The following is a 20,514-nucleotide window of genomic DNA, read 5'->3' as shown; positions in this document are numbered from 1 at the left end:
AATTAAATTATGCCTTATACCTCTGCAACACTTTGGAATTTTTATTCTTTCTTCATCACTCATGCAATGATGGAAAGACTCAGAGAGATTTCACTGAAGGGAATTTTGGACCAAGTTTTAATGCCACATCCTAACTACAGGTCAGTCAGTCTCACCACTGTACTTGGGTCAGGGAGGGAGAGTCCTTAGATGAGAATAATACATAGTTTCTTGACCATTTAAAAATTTGAAGGTAGTGAGACTACTACAGTGAGACTGTAGTAGTTAGGATCCATGACTGGAAGAGTGTTGTTTCTAATGTTATGAATCCTGCAAAAAGCACCTCAGTGACATTTAGTGGCAATAGTTCAATAACTTGCATGGCATACTGACAGGTAACTTTTATCAATGTGTTTTGATTATGGCAAAGCACCAAAAGTAATAGCAAAACCCCACAGACTTCTGAGGAGAGTACGCAAATAAAGTATTCATTAAAGCAGACATGCTCACTTTCACTGTTTTACCAATAAAAGCTTGCAATTCCATAGACAAGCAATTGCTGCAGAAATCATTCTACACCAGGAGTTGTAAACAATTCACTTCTATATAAATAAATAGGTGTGATCTCTTAACTGCCAAAATACATGGTGTTATGCATGTTGTATTTAAAATAGGATATAATCTTTCACACTGTTTCGTTGACAGGCTTTGCTCGTAATCTCTCTGAAGGAAGCAATGCTAACTATACAGAATATGTGGCTACCAGATGGTACCGCTCACCTGAACTCTTGCTTGGGTAAGTACAATTTGTAGAACTATGATGATAAATTTTGGCTGATTCTTTATATTACTTTTTTTCAAGCACCTTTTGTAAGATTCACCCATGGAGAGCTGTTGTTGATTTAAAGGGAAGATTTCAAGAGGCTTCCAGATTTTCATTAATTTTTGTCCATTTCCAGTAAGTCAGTATGAATCATTGACATGTTAATCTGTCTTGAGCTGAGCAGTGTTTAACTGATTAAAATATGAACCTGAATTATAACAGTTGTAGTTCAGATTCCTGCCTTCCCATTCCCTTCATAAGAGGTTTCCATGGTAGTCCTGTAGCTTAAGATATTCCATCAGCCTTGTGGTGGACATCACATAGCAATGGTAGTGCACCTTTCACCACATTACACCTCTCTTCATCCTTTCGGTCAAAACTATGATTTGGTTTTCATTTCCAGTTACCCTTTACCAGCACTGCTGAAGTGCTGGTAAAGGCTCAGAAGGATGATGCTAGCTTCTTACTAGCCACGAAGAATTTATCGAAGCACATCATAAGGAGGGAGCAAAGGGAACAGATTTAGCATAGGATTTGCCACCTCCAACTCTTGGTGCTGTCTTATTCCAGAAATAGGCAAGCCAGCTGTAACTGAAAAATGTCTTGAAACAGAGGTTGAGTTGTTGGATTACAAGTTTCAAAAAGAGACTCAGTGAGATATGGTTTCAGTTCAATCTTTGTTCCAGTCTTTACTCTTTTTATATGCTTTTTCTTTTACATGAGAAGGATTCTCCAATCATTCTGCTCAAAACCTAAACATCCAAAAGAGATTCGTGGAGTAAGTTGGATGTTTACAAAATTTTTTTACAAATTCAACAGGCAAGAACTCAAAAATACAGAAAAGGAGTTGCATCAGTCTGTAGTAGGAACAATGAACAGCCACAAGTATGTAATGCATTAGCGGTTGTACAGTTGAGGTGGGCAGCTAAACAAACTTGCCAAGGAACAGAATCTTAGAGTGAAAATCAGAAACTGACATAGAATCAGAGAATGGTTTGTGTTGGAAAGGACCTGAAGATCATCTAGTTCCAACCCCCCTTCCATGGGCAGGGATACCTCACCCTAGACCATGTCACTCAGAGCTCTGTCCAACCTGGCCTTGAACACTGCCAGGGATGGAGCATTTGCCACTTCTTTGGGCAACCTGTTGCAGTGCCTCACTACCCTCAGTAGTAAGTAAGTAGTAAGTATAGAAACTTCTTCCTTCTATCTAACCTGAACTTCCCCTGTTTAAGTTTAAACCCATTGCCCCTTGTCCTATCTATCGCTACAGTCCCTGATGAAGAGTCCCTCTCTGGCGATTCTCTGTTTCTTCAATGTTTGTGACTTTAGAATGAATGTTACAGTAGTCTACAACTCTCTTCTTTTCACACAAACTTCCATTCTCTACATTCCGATTTTCTTTCCTACATGTCTTACAAACCATCTTCAAGTCTATTATCTCTCCTGACTAGAGTATCCATATTGCCTTCTGTTAAATACCTTCATTGCTGACCTAGCATCTTTTGTTACTAGCAGTTTAAAATATGAGATGCCATCTTCCTTACCACACAACACTGCTTGCACACACATACACATCAGAATTCCTCCCCAAACCCCCTCCTGTGATTTTGCTCCAAAACAGGAACTACTTATTTTATGATGCTTTCACTTCTTCCTCACCTGTGTTTTTTAAGGAATAGCTTTCAGGGACATTCTATTTTCTCTCTAATTAAAAATTTCACTGTATGAATGCTGCAACAAAGATTTCATATAATTTCTGTTCTCCCAGTGGCCAAACCCAGGATGCCTATCCACCTATTAAGCACAATGGAAAAGGAAATGTAATGCAGAAATAGAGCACAGTCATTAACCCCTGGAGAGCAGAGAAGTTAATACTAGTTTAACTGGGAATAGTAACTGCTTCACAGTCAGAAAGACTATACTTGTAGGTAAGATTTTTCACAAAGGTAGCCAGATCCCTTGGGGTACTTGAGAATTCTGCTCCTGCCATCTCAAGCTATGATACATCAGGCAATCCATGGAAGAAACAGAGGGCTTGGTATTTGAGGTAGTTTCTTTAATATTAAAGTCTATTTTTATGTGTTGTAAGGAAGCAGGCCATGGGAAATATGGCCTGTAAATTGAAACAGCTCAGTAAGAAGACAGTGACAGTGGGTGAAAAACATTGTATGTTCACTTTACAGAGCCCCTTATGGAAAGGCTGTGGATATGTGGTCTGTAGGCTGTATCCTGGGAGAGCTGAGTGACGGGCAGCCCTTGTTTCCTGGCGAGAGCGAGATTGACCAACTCTTTACCATTCAGAAGGTGCTAGGCCCGCTGCCAGCCGAGCAGATGAAGCTCTTCTATAGCAACCCACGCTTCCATGGCTTGCGGGTAAGAGAAAGCTTTGTTCTTTTTTTTTATTATTTTATTTACTCACACAGTATTTACAGTATTGTCGTTCTTGCTGTGGAGGTTCTTTTCATTTACATTGTGCATTATGTATTGCATGTGTTTCTGTGTAAGTATAGGATATTTAGACTATAAGGCATTCATAATTTAAAATAAAATTCTGATCACACCAGTACTGAGTTTATAAATATGTATTTTTTACATATTTGTACTGCTAAAAGTTGAATAAAGATTTGTCTTTCATTTCTTTGATTTTTTTGACACGCAAGTTAGCATTTATACTCAGCTTAGCATTACCCTGCAAGGTTTACACTGTGAAATTTAGTGGTATAGCTCTGTCAGTTCGAGGTATGGAAAATTCATGCCTGCTGTCTTCAGGCTACTCTGTTGGAAAAATCTAAGCCATAGATGCTGCTATAACGGCAGAAGAGCATTTTGCCTTTTGACTTATAGTCCTGGAGAGTTGATATAAGCCACGTGAGTAAAAAAGCTCTTCCTAATGTCAGCATTGTTCCCCTTTCAGGGATTTGCCAATACCATGTAATGACAGACACACTAGTGTGAAGAAGCTGCTCAAGCTGGGATGTGCAATATGGCAAAATCCCGGAAGCAATATACATAAGCAATATATAAGCAACATACAGAAGCAATATACATAATATACAGTAACTTTAAAAATACTTGGTCAGTGATTGTACTCGTGTTTCCTTATAACTCAGTTTTGGTTGGCATTTTTTATTCATGAATGTTGCTTAGAAAGGTGAATTTATGGTCTTGACAAATGGTCTGATATCATTAGTGTAAAAACCTATAAAAAGACAAAGGTTTTAGAAGACCTGATCTGTGCTAAAGACTTGAGTTTTACTCTGTAAAAGAGAAAGTTTAGAGAATGATAAAGGGAAAGAGAGGGGACCTGGTTATGTTAAAATGTGTTAAAAGTTGCCATTGGCTGGGTTTAGCTGATGATGATAAGAAAATAAATACTTGGCCTAAGGTGTTAAGATAATTATTTTAGGTACTAGGATAGCTAATTCCTAAGAGTTTTTGTTGAAGTTCATATATCTCCATCGGTGAAGGGTTTAAAGCAATTATTAGATGAACATTTCTTGGAAGTTCCTATTTATATTTGATCCTGTTTAGAAGAGTGGGCTGAATAGGATTTCCTGTTTAAAAAATTTATAACCCCTTATCAGGAAAGCAATGCTTTAAAAGTTGTAAGCAAAACAAGTTACTGCCTCTTCAACTATTTTACAGCAGTTCTAGTTGTGCAGTGTAATCTAATTTGGATAAATGCTCTGTAATGTCTTAGGATGAGACTGAAGTATCTTTGTTTTGTAACTTTAAAATACAGTAATTCAAGAGGAGAGCATAGACCTAATGTGATTAACACAGGGTTGAGAGTTATGAGCCTCTGCTCTCATCCTGGATCGGTGGTTTATTACTTGGCCTCAAACACGTTGCTGCCTTCTTAGCTCCATCTGTAAAGTCAGGATACTAATGATGATGACAGTGACATATGCCTGCTAATAGAGAGTATTTTTTGAACACTGAAGTAAAGTCTGAATAATGGCTTAAAGATGAAAATATTGCAAAAAAATTGTTTTTGAATGTGATATTCAACAGTTAAATCATGGGATTCATGCTATAAGACAGCCTTAAAAGTACATTTTTCTGAATGTAGCATAGTGTTTAATAGTGGAAGATTTTCTGTTGCATAGTAGATAGAAGGTAAGGTGTGATCATTCAAATTGTTATTTACAAACTGAATATGGCACTGGGTATTCACAAGATTGAAGCTAGCCATGCTGTGGAACTGCTTATCCATATGTTTAGGTTTTGTGAATTTCTACATTACTGTAGCTGTGAGTACTATCATGCTATAGCATGGGATTTTTAAAATGCTAATATAAACACTACAGCACCACATGTACATGTATATAGATTCACATTTACAAACTTTCTGTCTTTTTTGCTGATTTCCTCCAGGAATATATATATGCACAGAGTTTTCCTCAGTTCTGAGGTTTAGGGAGCATTAGTAATCTCTTTTCAGTCCTTCTGAGGAAGAAATATCCATGGAATGTTGAATGCCCAAGGAAATAAAATAATGTGGGATCATAAAGTAGCAATAGGCTCATGCCTTTATGGAAAATGTGATTGGTGATGTAGGGCTGTAAATATTGTTGTACAAATATTGTTGTACAAATAAATTACAAATAAACTGGAGAATCTGAACAATTCCAGTGAATAGCCATCTCTTATTACTGCTTTGCATGGTTTTGGCACATTTTCATGTTTCCTTGATCATTCCAGATGTAAAATCTTCTTTATGATGTTCATTCTACATGAAGACAAGTATGTTTTGCCATTTGGTTCATGTAAAAAGTGGGGAAAGCATGGAAGCTGTGATTCACCAAAGTTGATATCTAAGATGAACATAGCAGACTTGGACTTAAAAATTCTCAATCATTAGTAAGCCATTTCAAAACAAAGCAAAGTAAAAAGAAAATTACAAAGACTATTTAGGAACAAAACATTTAAACTAATGTTCTTTCCTTTCCTTCAAAGCTCACAAAACGTAATTTCTGAAAAATAATGCTAGTACAAACAATGGGCAGCAATTCATAGTGGTCTAACACACATATACAGTGCACATGCAGTGCAGTTTGCTTCCAAATAAAATACATTTTTGGAAATGAGTGTTTATTCTGAGTTGCTCTTTAAAGCAGAGATTTGACAGTAGTATTTAATCTGAGGAAGGTGAACATGTAAATATATGCAAGCCCTACATGTGAGAGCTGAAAAATGCACAAGTGAAAGTAAAGGAGTGAAAGTCTTCAGTACTTCCTGCTCATTGGCATTTTTAGACCAAACATATAGCTTTCATCTGTTTTTATACCATAGCAAACACCCATGTTTATCTTCATGTTCGTTGATATTTTGTTGTTGTTGTTGTTGCTGTTTGCCTTAATCACTGACTTGAATTTTATTGCTTTCTTGTATTTTCAGTGATTTTTAACCATAACTCAGTATTTTCTGTGGGTATATTTTATGTATGACTTGAGCCCATTTGGATATACAGTGATGGCTTTCATGTACCTGTAGGCAAGAACACTATGTGCCTCCTATTGTCAGTGTTCTTGCTTTGATGTCTTAGCTTAAGAGGACTTTTTAGAAAATACATAGGATTTGGACAGGATCAAGCCAGGCTGCCACTGAAATACTTGCATAGTATTAGGCAAATTCCACAACTCTCTGAACTGCTAACAAAGTGTCTGGATCTCAGTTGCATAGTTTTGGATAAATGGTGATTAATGCAATAGGCTGGCTCATTGTTGGTTTGATTTGTTTTGTCTTTTTTCCAGTCTTCTCTGATATTCTAACGCATATTTCTTTAAAATCAGCGTAAGTTAGATCCTTGAGGGTTTTTATGCCTCTTTTGGAAATCCAGCCTTAATTTCTAATTCTGAAAACACTGGCATTTGTGTTTAGGTTTTAAATTTGAACTTACAGCACTGAAATGAGTTTATCTATTTGTTTATTGTCAGTTCAATGTAGTCAAGAAATGGATCTTTATCTGTTTCTTTTCAACACACTGTACTTGATGATACATTATAGCAATGAAATAGCAACTTTTCTTTCATTTGATAAAAAGAAAAATTCTGTCTTTGTTTTACTTGACTTTTGCCTTGTTGACAAAGCAAGGAAAAAAAAAAATAATCTGTGCTTTCTTTTTTCTTTCTTCAAATCATTCATCCCTGTCCTATTCTTCTTTCTAGACAGGGTTAGTTTCAAATACCACGTTCATCAGGTTTTGTCCAGACTCTAGTTGACAAAAGATGCCTTCAAGCAGTGTGCACTACTTCTCATGGTGTTGCCAGTTCTTACTGCAGCACAACCACGAGACTAATCCTGAATCTTAAACCTTGGAGGTTTTGATGTTTTTCACTAAAATGATCGAAATGTCCATTAATCGTTAGTATTTAATTAATACTGTATTTGCACTCTCAAATTATCTCAAAGCTATTTTTAATCTTTTTAAAGTAGGTATTACTTAGGTTATTTCTGAATCTAACCTCCCACCTTTTGTTAATTGTAATGCCACAAACACATTTATAAACTTAAATTGATTATTTCTTATTTAGAGAGGTTCCTTGACTGCCCTACTAATCAAGAATACTTTCTTTGGTTGAGCAAATGCATGTCATACATCAACAGTTATTTGTTTTCATTATAATACTATTTTATTGTTTCATGAATCACTAACTTTTCCAGTGCATATGATTCCCATTAATTACATGCCTTGATTCACTATGTGGCTTCTGGTTTTGAAATACTGTATTCATGTATACCTTGTTTACACTGCCAGTATATTTATGCTGTATTATTTTTACAGTTTCCAGCAGTCAATCATCCACAGTCTTTAGAGAGAAGATACTTGGGAATTTTAAGTGGTGTATTGCTTGATCTTATGAAGGTAGGAAAACGTGTTTTATTTTCTGTCTGTAATATGTAGGGAAAAATGTAAGTGACGTTTTAAATTTGTTTCCTAATATAATGCATCTTAAAACTACTTGTGAACTTCCTTTGAGATATTTTGGTATCACCATTGTTTGTAGCAAGGCTTGATATTTCCTAGGAATCAGGAAAACACCCCTTGCAAATGCCAGGAGAGTGTTCAAGTTGGACTGATTTGATAAACAATATATAATCCAGAAAAAAGAATCACCATCATTTGCAGCAATATGCATTCACACTGACATACATTCAGATGCACAGGTTACCTTAGTAATGCTGGAGTATGAGCTCTCAACCAGTAAAAAAATAAGGTAAATCCTAATTAGGATTTAGGTAAATCCTAACAGAGTATTTAGGCTAACCTGGGTTGTTCATTTGTTGTTGGAATAGCATGAGGGTGTGGACAGTTGTCAAAGACAAAGTTGAAGCACAGTATTTATTTTTTTTTTTAATCTAAGTCCTTAATCTGCTTGCTGTCCCTCACCTCTACACAGCGTGTATGCTAAGTTACTCTTCAGTCCTGTTTTGGAACAAGTCAGCTAGTTACCCATGGCCAAACTAGGACATGGTCCTGAGAGAGTTTCTTACAGGGGATTAGGATAAGCTGGCTCCCCTCAAAATGGCCAAACATTGTAAAGCATTGCGCTATACATTTGTGCCATGTTTCTGGGTATGCAACACGTATTACTGTTTTTATTATTATACTGTAAAAACATCACATGGTAAGCTGCAGTACAACCCTTCCATTATTTCATCCACAGTAAGCTGAAAAAAGAAGTCATAGTGTAAAAATTAGGTTTAGAATCACAGGGGTGCCATCTAAGAATTAAAGGCAATCTGGGACAAGTACGAAGCGTGGCTATGGCTAATCAATTCTAAATTGTGTGGTCCCAAGCCCATCTGTGCCAGTTGTCTTGGAAACCAAAGGTCAGCTGCTTTGGGGTATGCTTGGGTGTTTACTTGCTTTTAGCAGTACTGATGCAGCCAGCAGAAATACACCAAATTTGCTCTACTCTTTTCTTCAACACAACTGGTTCAAATTGCTTTCATTTAATCTCCCTGCCTCATGAAAAGAGTCAGCATAGCTTTGATCTTGCTTTCATGGAGTCTGCAAAATTAGGTACCTCAAAACCTGCTGGTTCTGATATTATACATTCTCATCTATTTTTTAATTCACAGAAACTTTTTTCTGACATCATAGTTAACTGTATCTCAAGCTGGAGTAGCATATATTGCAGAACATCATTCTGCAGTCGACTGTAATACATGCTGGCGTGGGGTTTATTTTAATTTTATCCTAATTTTTATGTTATATCTCAGTGTCTTCTGGGTTCTTTTGATGTGATTTAAACGTTACAAAGTTGTGAAATGAAGCACTTCAATTTTAGGAAAACAAGTTTTCTGTCCATATTTCTCCCTATAAGGTGAGAAGGGTCAGGGATTTTGTAGAGGGGATATTTTGCGTTTGACCTACATTACTTACTTCAGGACTTGGAACATTTGAAAGAATAAGCAAATGACTACAAGGAACAGAAGAGACTTGTGGTTAAGTTGCATGCTACAAGCGCTGCAAATACTTTGCTATATGCCTGTCTCTTCTCCAGACACCGGACAGTCTGGCACATGTCCACACTTGGTGTGTTTCTCATTATCTGCATTCCCAGGGACCTCAGGTCTGATTACTAGATTACTGAATAACCCACACTTCAACTTATGCCAGCTAAAGTAATGAGTTATTGATATATCCCTGTTTAGAGAGCATTTCTGGACTAGATTAATGAAGAGGCACCCATCTGGCCCTTTTGGTTTCTTACTCCTCTCCTTCTCCTTCACAAATCATGCTGTTTTTCAAGCATGCATTTTGGGGTAGGGAGCATGTGATGACTTGGGCAAAAAAGCATTGAGTATTTCAGTCTTTTTCATATCATCTGTCATCCAATTGTCTCCCCCATTCAGCAGCAGACATGCATTTGCTCTGAGCTTCTGTTTACTACTAGAATATTTGTAGAACCCCCTCTTTCTACCCTTGATGTTCTCCATTTGTCTTAGCTCCAGCTGGACTTGGGCCTTCCAAAGTGGCCTAACCTTTGTGCTAATGCAGTGCTTTTATAGTCTTCTCCTTTGTATCTTGTCCTTGATTCTAGTTCTTATACACTCCGTTTTGCATTTTTGTTCATTAAGAAACTCCCTGTTTAGCCAGCCTGACCTTATGCAAATTTTTGAGGTCTTCTGTACAAGTAGATGCTTTGTTACTGAACTCTCAAAAATTTTCTTCAAAAATCAAGTGGCTTTCCTTCATACCTTTCATCTAATGGCAGTTTTTCAGGAGATTTTGCCCAGTAATTCCTTATAGAAGCTGAAGTTTGCTACCCTGGAGCCCTGGGTCCCATCCCTGATGCTTCTCCTCCCACCCTTCCTTTGACTCCTAAATGTAATCATCTCATGGTCGCTACAGACTGTCTTCTCTGATCAGATTTGTCACCAATACTTTACTGTTGGTGAGAAGCAGGCAAGTAGAGTGAAGTTTTACCCTTGGCTGATTTGCTTCTCCAGCAGTTGCACTAGGAAATTGCCACCAAAATAATCAGAAATCTTGGTCTGTAGTCACTAATCACTGTAGTGATAATCACCAAGGAGGAAAGAAAAAGTTAATCATTCAGTACAGTTTGTCACTTGAGAAAGGAAGATGTTGCATACTGTATGTCCAAACTATGTAGGAATGTAGCTTGCCACTTGCTTTATTTCCTGAGCATTTTCCATTTTGAAGTGCCTAAATCCTGTGAAGGGAAAGCTAGTTTGTGGTCAAGTAGTCGAATACTATGTTAATGCATATATAGATATGCATAGCATGTGTGTATACACATGCACATATACACAGTGTTGTTCTCTATTCAACCTGTAAAAAAATAGCTATTCTTTTTACTTAATAGCCGTTTGAACTTTTATCCTTGCTGATAGTAGTGCATGTTCAAATATTCCAAGATAAGTTTTGTATTGCCCTGTTCCTGTAAGAAACGTTTCAAACTTCTCAAAATACTGTTTTACTGGGTGTAAGTAAAAGTTTCTAGAAGTAAAAACCAGAACTCTTCTTTTTGTATATTTTTAAAAATACTAACTTTAGAATATTATTTTTGTTTGGATAAGAATGTTCCCATATGCTTGTTCTGTTTGTTGAGCCTGTTTCATTGTAGCATTTTGTTACTGGTTATTTTAATATTTTTCATTCTAATAACGTTGTAAGGTATATCCTGAAATATATGTTTAAAATATATATAATTTAAACACATATAGGTATATACGTAAAACATATTTTAAATTTTTTAGCTATTTTTGTATTTTAAACATATTTTAAGCACATATATATAACTATACGTATGCATACATATATTCATTATATACATATATATGTTTCATAATAAGCAAGGCTGATAACTTCCATCTCTTAAGTAGAACATAGGATTTTTTAAGTGTTTATCTTGTAGCCTATGTAGTTTAATGCAACATGAAATTATTTTAGCAGTTGCATCTAATCACAGAAACTCTGTAGATTAAAAAACTATGTTCTGAATTTTGTTGTATTTTTTGCTGATGCAAATACAGATACTAACATTTAAACTTCGGGATTTGTTTTCCAAAGAACTTACTGAAGTTAGATCCAGCAGATAGATATTTGACAGAACAATGTTTGAACCATCCTTCGTTTCAAACCCAAAGACTCTTGGATCGCTGTGGGAGCTCACCTTCGCGGTCAGCTAAGAGAAAACCTTACCATGTAGACAGCAACACATTATCCAACAGGTAAACGTAGTCATGTCACTGTCATCACTGACATTTCCTCTGCCAATGAGTTGCTATCATGCTTACATAAACCACCATCTACAAGAAAAGAAAAGTAGTTGTTTGACAGTTTAGGCATATTGAGACATATATACTGTTCCATGTCGACTGTCTGAATAAAGGAAGTAGGCACAGTTTTACTGTATTATAGCTATTCAAGCTGAAATTTTTGCTGACTGTTTGCATCAGGCTGAATGCTTCTTGTAAAGAAAAGAAAAGGAAAAAAGAAAAAGACAACATTCAAGCCATTTCTGCATAGGACAAAGAAAATTAAGTTGGCTAACCTGTCTTAAAAACGTTAGCCTTTTTCTTGAACAACACAAGGAATTTTGTGGCTCAGAGGGTGCCTGAGATTCCAAAGGAATGCTCTTTTCTTTGGAATGCTACCTTTATTGTACATGTGCAAATTGGTCCAAGGTTTTGATATTTGAAAGTTCAAAATTTGCACAGATTTTTAGCAGCTAAGTGTCCTGAAAACTGTGTGCATTGGTCATGCTCCAAATTGTGGATGAACAGAATTTTTCTGCGGTTATGAATCAAGTCTAGTCTACTCGAACCTAAAGCAGGGTGTATTTGCTCAGCAATTCCCTTGTTGGACCCACATAGCTTGAGAGAAGCCGAGTGGTTTTAATACATCAAGGAACCAGGTTTACTGGTGGATAGATACTTCAGTACAAAAAGCCTCATGGTATTTCTCTGACAAAAGCTTTCATAAAGGCCACCCTCTGAAGTATAGCAGAATAATAGTGGGTTTTAACCCTAGCCATGTTTTTTGATGGTTCTTCCTGTGAGATTCAAAAACATTACTCTTTTTAAGATTTGGGATGATGGAATACAGAGTCTGTACTTTTTCAGAGCTAGACACCAAAAAGTTTTAGCTGCTCCTATAGGTAGGAGATATCTTCCTAGGATAGAAGTTTTACCATTAGAGATGTGGCGTCAGAAAGATGCCACATCAAAACCTAGATCCCTGGGAAACTTCCTGCCTGAAAGGCTTGCCTAGAAGCTTGATTTAAAATTACTATATTCCTTATATTTCTAAGTTAAAAAAAAAACTTCATTTTAACTAAAACATATTTTAAACTGTCATTAAAATTGCAAAATTTTTATGAACTGTAATAGAATGTAATACAAAAATCCTAGGTATATAAATGGCTAGCATTATCCAATCATAATTATCAGCAAGATCAACAAAGGTACAAACTCATCTATACAGTGAGCTCTCACTTTAACACCCAGTAATGTCTCTGAGTTACATTATCACAGATTTGGTACAAAAATAAGTAAACCTAGCCTGCCTAGGTCCATCAAGTCCATCAAGGCTAACAACTACAGCTACAGCATTGCTCAGACATGGCTAGTTTGCAATGCCAGAATAAGTGCAGAAGTGGAACTGATTTTATGCCAGAAAACCTGAGATAATAAATCCTGCTTAAATAAATTCAGGCTGAGTGTTTGCAGAACAAACTCATATCTCAGACCCATAATCACAAAACCAAGAGCTGGAAAGTAGAGTAGAGGTTAAGTACACCACTAAGTAGCTCTGGGCCAAGTCAGTCTGGTTGCTGAGCATCTTGGATGCAGCTTTGGAGATGAGTTAGTGTGCCAAAAACTGGGATAGTGCCAAGTTTCAAGAAAACCTGGGGTTCCTGTGGCAGACGTGAGTTTAGGTTTGGTGTTACAGGTCTTGGTCTGCTGGACTGAGCTCAGGCACACTCTATCTGGATGTTTTTACCAGCACAATAACCTCTTTTCCCCTTCCCCTCCCCCTCCAAACCAAACATACATTAGATGGCCTGAAGCATTGATTGTATCGAGTTTTTTTGACACTGCTGACATACTTTATTGTTCTACCTTCACTTTGATATGCCAGGTGTAGTTGAGATTTTTTTAATGGATATACAGCTAATTTTCATAATGTGGTGCTTAGATTATTGATGTGTGCATATATTACTCACATGCATAAATGTGTAAATATATGTTGGAATTTCTATGGTTGGATTTTATATCCTCATGTTTTCCTTTGTCAGCAAAATCCATTAACCAAAGCTGAGTTTTTCCATCAGGATATAACCAGAAAGAAACAACAACATATTAACGCTTGCAAATATGTTATTTTAGTGGAGCTTCTGATGCCTAGTTGGCAGTATTTGATCTTACTGCAGTTAAATTTTGTGGTTTTAAATGGCAACTCCTTTCTGAAATGAGTGTACTTTTGTTGAAATTATTATATGATGAATATGTAATATGGTATATTAATGCTTCTTTATGCGTTTTAATGTAGAAATCAAGCCAGCAAAAGTTCTGCTTTGCAGTCACACCACAGATCAAACAGCAAGGATATACAGGCGCTAGGTGCTGGCGGGCCAAGAGAAGAGGGTCTTCCAGCAAATGAAAGCTTTTTAAATGGAAACCTTCCTGGAGCTGCACATAGTCCAATGCATGCAAAAAAATCAAGCAACACACCTGGATCTGGCAACAAGGATCTAGCCAATAATAACATGCCACATCTTCTCAGCCCAAAGGAAACAAAGGCAAAAACAGAATTTGATTTTAATGTGGACCCAAAAAGTTCTGATGGTTCAGGCTCAAAATACTTGAAGTCTAACACCAGATCTCAGCAGAACCGGCACTCGTTTATGGAAACTTCTCAAAGCAAAACTGGGACACTGCAGCCTGGTGATAAGCACAGTCGCCACAGCTATATTGATACTATCCCACAGTCTTCTAAGAGTCCTTCATATCGGACAAAGTCAAAGAGCCATGGGGTTCTGACAGACTCAAAATCTGTGGGCAACCTCTCTGAGGCCAGGGCCCAAGCTGCAGAACCAAACAGCAGTAGGTATTTTCCATCCAGCTGTATGGACTTGAACTCTCCTACCAGTCCAACTGCTCCCCGACACAGCGATAACAGAACTTTGCTCAGTCCATCCGGAAGGAATAACCGCAGTGAGGGTACCTTGGACACCCGAAGACCACCAACAAGACACTCCAAAACAATGGAGGAGTTAAAACTGCCAGATCACATGGATGGAAGCCATTCCCACTCTCTATCTGCTCCACATGAATCTTTTTCCTATGGTCTAGGTTATACCAGTCCTTTTTCTTCACAGCAGCGCCCTCATAGACACTCTATGTATGTGAGCCGGGACAGAGTGAGGTCAAAGGGCTCAGAGGGTGGCTTAAACATAGGGCAAGGGATGGCAGCCAGAGCAAACAGCCTGCAACTGTTATCTCCACAGGTGCAGCATAAGTCACTCACAAGATCTGTTGGCTCTTCACGAGAAGACTGTACGGAAGATACTAATAGGGTTAGTTCAAAATGTTGCCTACTATGGAAGGCTTACCTTCCTCTCTTTACTTCATGTGAGACAGTGTCCGGCCTTCTGTCTTCTGTTTGCAATTACTTATTTATTTGTCATGTTGTAAGGCAAGGCATGTTGGGTTTTTTTAGAAGGGCTAAGTATTTCAAGCCCAAAATGAGAGGCTGTTTTAAAAAAATGGTCTATGAATACCATTCTCTTAAAGTACTGAAATGTGAGAATAGAAAATTTTATCTCTGAAGTTAAAATTTCATTAGTAGTTCCTAGTCTTTAGCTAGATTGTCTGATGTCAATTTTATCATACTGTTTTGCTTAATTAACTTTCTTATTTGTGTTTTTATTTAGCTTTTCTTGTATGTATTTCTGCTTGCATGTATTTCTGTTATGAATCCTAATGTTAATTTTTGAAGTGAGATTTTCCCTCACTTATAGCAGGAAGCTATTGCTGAAATGCCATAATTTACTAGAGGAATATCAAAACTTGTAATATCTCTTTTGCTTAGTATGATAAATAACCTGCTTAGCCTAGAGGTTTTATGTTGGAGAAGCCACTGCTAAATCGATCCCTTACAGGGATTACTGTCACTAGATATCTTGTTGTGTTTTACTGTGAGCATTATTTAATGAGTAGAGGAAGGGCTAGTTCTGGTGTTGACTTACATTCCTTACACAACACTTCTGAATTATCTGATGTTTTACACATCAGATGTGTAAAGATGACCGCATTTGTCCCCAGATCATTGAATTACTCTGACATTGATCAAAATTGGAGCAAAATGGTGCAGAGAGAAGTGCAAAAATGTTTGTTTCTCTATATGTACGTCTGTAACTTCTAAGGAGAGAACACCTACTACAGATTTGTTGACAAATTGGAAGAAGTCAAAGAGCTGCAAGTATTATTTAAGGTCTCAAATCATGCTTTACTATGAGAGACTAAAAAACTCTGCCTACTTAGTTTATGTGTAGCTGACTTGATAGTGGTCTATAAGTACCATTAAAAAAGAGTTTTCAGGTAGCGGTTGCCTCTACATTCCAGTAGGCTAAAAAAAGGTGTGATATGCGTTTTCATACTTACCACATCTCCTCCATTCAGGATTGTGTGTATTCACACACAAGAAAAGTTCTCATCAAAACAGGAGAAATACAAAGTAATAATAATAATAAAAAAAAGCTACTTAGAAGGGATTACAGCAGCTCCATTTCAAAACCTTTTTTTTTGGTGTGTAGTCATTTCTCATTTCAGTCAGGTCAAATGTTACTTATTCTTCAGGATGTTACTGTAAAAAGGCAGTAATACCAACATTTTGATGTTTGATTTGTTTGAGGTTTTGATTATAAAAGCTCATGCTACCTTGTATTCTTCAACACATTAGGATCTTTTTCTGCATTATGGAGCAGATATTAATTTGATAAGTAATTTTGATTTAATTTCATATTATGTAGAGGCAGGTTGTTTTTATCAGACCATTATTTGGTTTTTGACAATTGGTTGACAAATTTTTATTTTAATTAGAGAAATTGATGTGTATCTAAATGCTTAAGTTTTTGTTCATTTTCATTTGCTTTGGAATGCCTGATCATTTGTAAAGAACTTGCCTTCATCTTTAAGATCAATATTTTTAAAATTAAGCCTTAATTCTGTATTTCAGCCATCAGAAATCTGAAAGGAGAAATACTCTTCTGAAAAGGATGGCAAGTCTGTAAATTCACAAAGTTGTTTTTGTTTGTTTATACTACTTTCAGTAACAAATCAGGATTAAATTGTCAATCTTATGACTTGTAAAGGCATTTTCACAAAGAAGGCATTCTTTGGCTCCTTCCTACCCTCCCCCCCTTTTTTTTCTTCTACATTCTGCATTAGAAATCAGAGAACTTCAGTTCCCTCAGGATTACTGAACTAAAAAATCAGGAATAACATCAGTGTTCTCAAAGATTCTGTATTGGTTCCCTGTTATATTTTTTTTCTAATCAGTTCTACTGATTCTCTCTCTCTCTGCTCATATTTTGTGAAGTTTCCTCTCATCCATGTTTCTAGTTTCTCACTGGTTTCTCTTTAGCGCTACCAAGTCTTTTTAAAGAAAAACATTCTTTGTTTGCTAGGTTTTACTTAAAAAAAAAAAAAAAAAAAAAAAAAAAGGGAGACTTGCATTCAGTATTAGTTTTAGGGCTTTTCAAGTGTCAGTACAACACTTACTTAAAGGGTTCTTTTTAGTTTTAAATTACATGTACACAAAAGGGGGCAAGAAGAAGAAAATCAAGTACAAGTTGCTATTGCTGCCTCATATTCGTAACAACTGCTGACAAAGAAGAGGTGTCTTACACAAGTAGTAACCTAATCAAATGCTTCAGCCTCTTGTAAATTTTAGAAGTATCAAACTGTGATTTAAATCACTGCTTTAGCTGCACTTTGTGTCTTGGCACAGTTTCAAGGGTTGTATTATCTGTGACAGTGAGACCAGATCTTCATTAACAAAAGGCAAAATAGATTTTGTGAGTCACTTATAAAGTGAATTGAAATCCCAATTTTTAATTCTGGTTGGGGTTTTCTTTTTGTGGATTTGTTTTTTTAACCTTTTTCTTGGACATTGTAGATTTAAATTCTTATAGGGGTTTCAGTACAGTTTCCTGTGGGTTCTTCTAGAGAGCATTGAATTTTATCTGGTTAGTCCATACTGCAGAATCTGGTTCATTTAAGAGTGGGATTAAATCATATTTGGTGGCAAATTACATACATGTGGATGTTTCTAAGGGCTAACTTTAGCTTTCGCTTCAAGTACTTCCAGGAAGTACTGCATTTAGTAGAGTAAGTTAGAGGTAATTGTATTTCTTTTACTATCCTGTCTGACTTGACTATTTAGCTTATCGATTTCTTAGTTCAGGGACACCTCTTATTTTGCATAAATTAGATTTTGTGACTGTTGGTGCATCTAGGTGCTACTGTATAACAGCTGATAAGAGGTAGTGCTTTAGTGTTACAATTGTCATAAATTATATGCATTTCCTGTTTGCTTTTTAAAAATTGCCAGTAGCAGAGTGACCAGATTCTATCAGAAATTAAGTTAGCAAGGCCTCCAGTAAAAGATTCCTCCAGAGATGTTACAGTTGTGTTTCATTCATGGCAAAAATCTGAGGGTCTGAATCATGCTCAGGACTTTAAAATTACAGCTAAAAGGGAAAATTTTGTTAACGCCATTTTTGTCATTTTGGAAAAAGCAAGCAAGCAGCAAAACCAAATAATTATTGATTACATAGTCTCTGAGTTGATATCGACCGTTATTAATACCATGAAAGGAAAATTGCCTGCGGTTAAGTTTGGGGTTTCTTGCTTATGTATGTTAGTTTAAAACTGCAAATCATTTTATAATCTTTCATTTTAAAGAGTTGATCCTTCTTTTGTTTAGGGTGGAGCATATCATGATCCACACTCAGAAGATGGAGCATCTACTAAGGAGAATAGAATTCTGTATAATGACCCTGTTCCGAGAAGAGTTGGCAGCTTTTACAGAGGTAATTTTATGGTGGATCTTTCAAAATTAATCAAGAATTTTAACATGGAATGTAATTTAAGTAGTAGAAACGGATACAGTGAAGTATCATGAACAACTGAAAAAGTTCATTGGAAAAAGAATTGTTACCTCACTTTCAGAGGCTGGGTTGACCTGCTAGGTTTTATGCAGCAGCTGTACTGGTATCATATTATTTCTTTGCAAATGATAACTAACTTTGATTGAAAAGTATATCCAGTGCAGTACCTTGTAAAGCAAAAGGTAATTTATCAGGGGAAGTTGAACAAAATAATATTACCAGAGTAAGCAGTTCATTAATGCTTTTCATTCATATTTTACATTCTTACTAACACTATATCTAAACACCTTTTTACTTGTAACACTTTGACATACTTACCGATTTCAGATACTGTGGTGCATGGAACTGTAATGCTAGGTTTTAATTGCTCAAAACCTATGTTCATTTATTTTGTTCAGATCAGGATTTCCTACAAGCAAAAGTACACTTATACAATCCCAGTTAAGGATAAATAATAAAACAGGACCATGCATGTGCATATATATTTATGTGTATGTATGTGTGTGTGTGTATACACACACAAATAGATATTAATCATAGAATCATAGACTGGTTTGGGTTGGAAGGGACCTTAAAGCTCATCTAGTTCCAATCCCCTGCCATGGGCAGGAACACCTTCCACTAGACCAGGTTGCTCAAAGCCCCGTCCAGCCTGGCCTTGAACGCTGCCAGCGATGATGGGGCTGCCACAGCTTCTGTGGGCAACCTGTGCTAGGGCCTCAGCACTCTCACAGTAAAAAACTTTTTCTATTATGGTACACAAAGATGGTGATTCCTGAGCAGCTGCCTCATGGCTAAACCTGGGTAATCCTCTTGAAAAAGACAAGGATGGTAAGCAGCTAATTACTGCCCTGCAAGTGTTATGAGGCTTGTGGGACTCCCCTGAACCTTAAGAAGTCCCAATCAGCTACAATTCGATTATGAGTCACGTAATAACCTTAAGTAGAGACACAAATCTCCCGCTGATCCTCTTCAGGTTGATCAGTTGGCTGTTGACCTGATTTAGACATGTTAAAATCTGCCAATCCTTGCAAGTGTCCCATTGCAATCTTAAAACCTGTGAACAATATTAAAGATTGTACTGGTTTAAGCAACGCTTTTGAGTATAAGGTTTTATAGCATATGCAACAGAGAATACTTAAAAATCCTCAATCATAATTGCTTTTCTTAATTCTTAAAACACTCCTAAAATTGGACATGGATTATCCTTCTTTTTTATATGTAGCAAAACAGAAGTTCCAAGGAAGAACGACTTCCCAGAAGTCATGTGTTGAGAGAACTATAGGTCTAAGGTTTATTCAGTTCCTTATTATAAACCAGAGGTTTCTTCATCTTCAACTGTATCTATGAAACAAATATATTTTAGTTTAAAGACTTAATTATCGGTTTTGAAAAATGATACTATATTTAAATAACACATTGATAACAGTACATGCAAAAGCTATTGAAAGAAAAAGTTATTAGGAAAATGGAACAAAACCTTACAGATTCAATTTTGATAGCTAGTATAGTGTGATGCTGTAGTAATGCTGCAACTAGTGTCTGATCAATTTTTAATCCAGTGCAGATATTTCTGGTGATATTCATAATTCTAATAAATGTATGTTCTAGGTATGTGTAACCTGTTTTCAAAACCAGAGTATGTCTGTTTGAAAGATATATAGTATCTGATTTTGATTCTTCCATTTTTAGTGAGTAATCTCTTAATCCTAGTTACGTTAAAATCCAAAGTAATTTTTTTCAGGATGGGTACTACTTTTTTTTTAGGCTTTAAGTGAAGACAAAGTGTAAACTGTAGTATTTTGTGTCTCTAATAACAGCATTCCAGTGTTTTATTCTATTTCCTGTTTTTAAATCTCAATTGCACTTTTGGCTCCCTACAGATAGAAATGTTCTCAAATCTAATAACAACTTCCCCAAGTTCTGATCATGGTCTCATTTTACACCTAATATTATGTTGCAAGTATCATAAAACAACAGCTTTCTAAATTGTAAAAACCATGTGCTTTTTTCAGTCATACATAAAGTACAACTGTGTCTTCACTCTCTTGTTTC

At 36.3% G+C, this 20,514-nt stretch overlaps 1 protein-coding gene across 3 annotated transcripts in view; it reads left to right on the top strand.

Annotated features, from left to right (window-relative positions):
• CDKL5 (cyclin dependent kinase like 5) overlaps window positions 1–20,514 on the top strand; it is a 132,633-nt gene that overhangs the window by 94,668 nt on the left and 17,451 nt on the right. For all 3 annotated transcript variants that reach the window (XM_030476703.1, XM_030476700.1, XM_030476701.1), the window contains 6 exons: window positions 685–775; window positions 2,989–3,178; window positions 7,593–7,673; window positions 11,352–11,512; window positions 13,836–14,862; window positions 18,276–18,381. In XM_030476703.1, the coding sequence (XP_030332563.1) occupies window positions 685–775; window positions 2,989–3,178; window positions 7,593–7,673; window positions 11,352–11,512; window positions 13,836–14,862; window positions 18,276–18,381 (1,656 nt within the window). The remainder of the gene's footprint in view (window positions 1–684; window positions 776–2,988; window positions 3,179–7,592; window positions 7,674–11,351; window positions 11,513–13,835; window positions 14,863–18,275; window positions 18,382–20,514) is intronic.

This window comes from Strigops habroptila, chromosome 2 (genome assembly GCF_004027225.2).
Source record: "Strigops habroptila isolate Jane chromosome 2, bStrHab1.2.pri, whole genome shotgun sequence".
NCBI lineage: Eukaryota > Metazoa > Chordata > Aves > Psittaciformes > Psittacidae > Strigops > Strigops habroptila.
The sequence above is the reverse complement of the archived record's forward strand: the minus strand, read 5'-3'. Positions and strand labels throughout refer to the sequence as shown.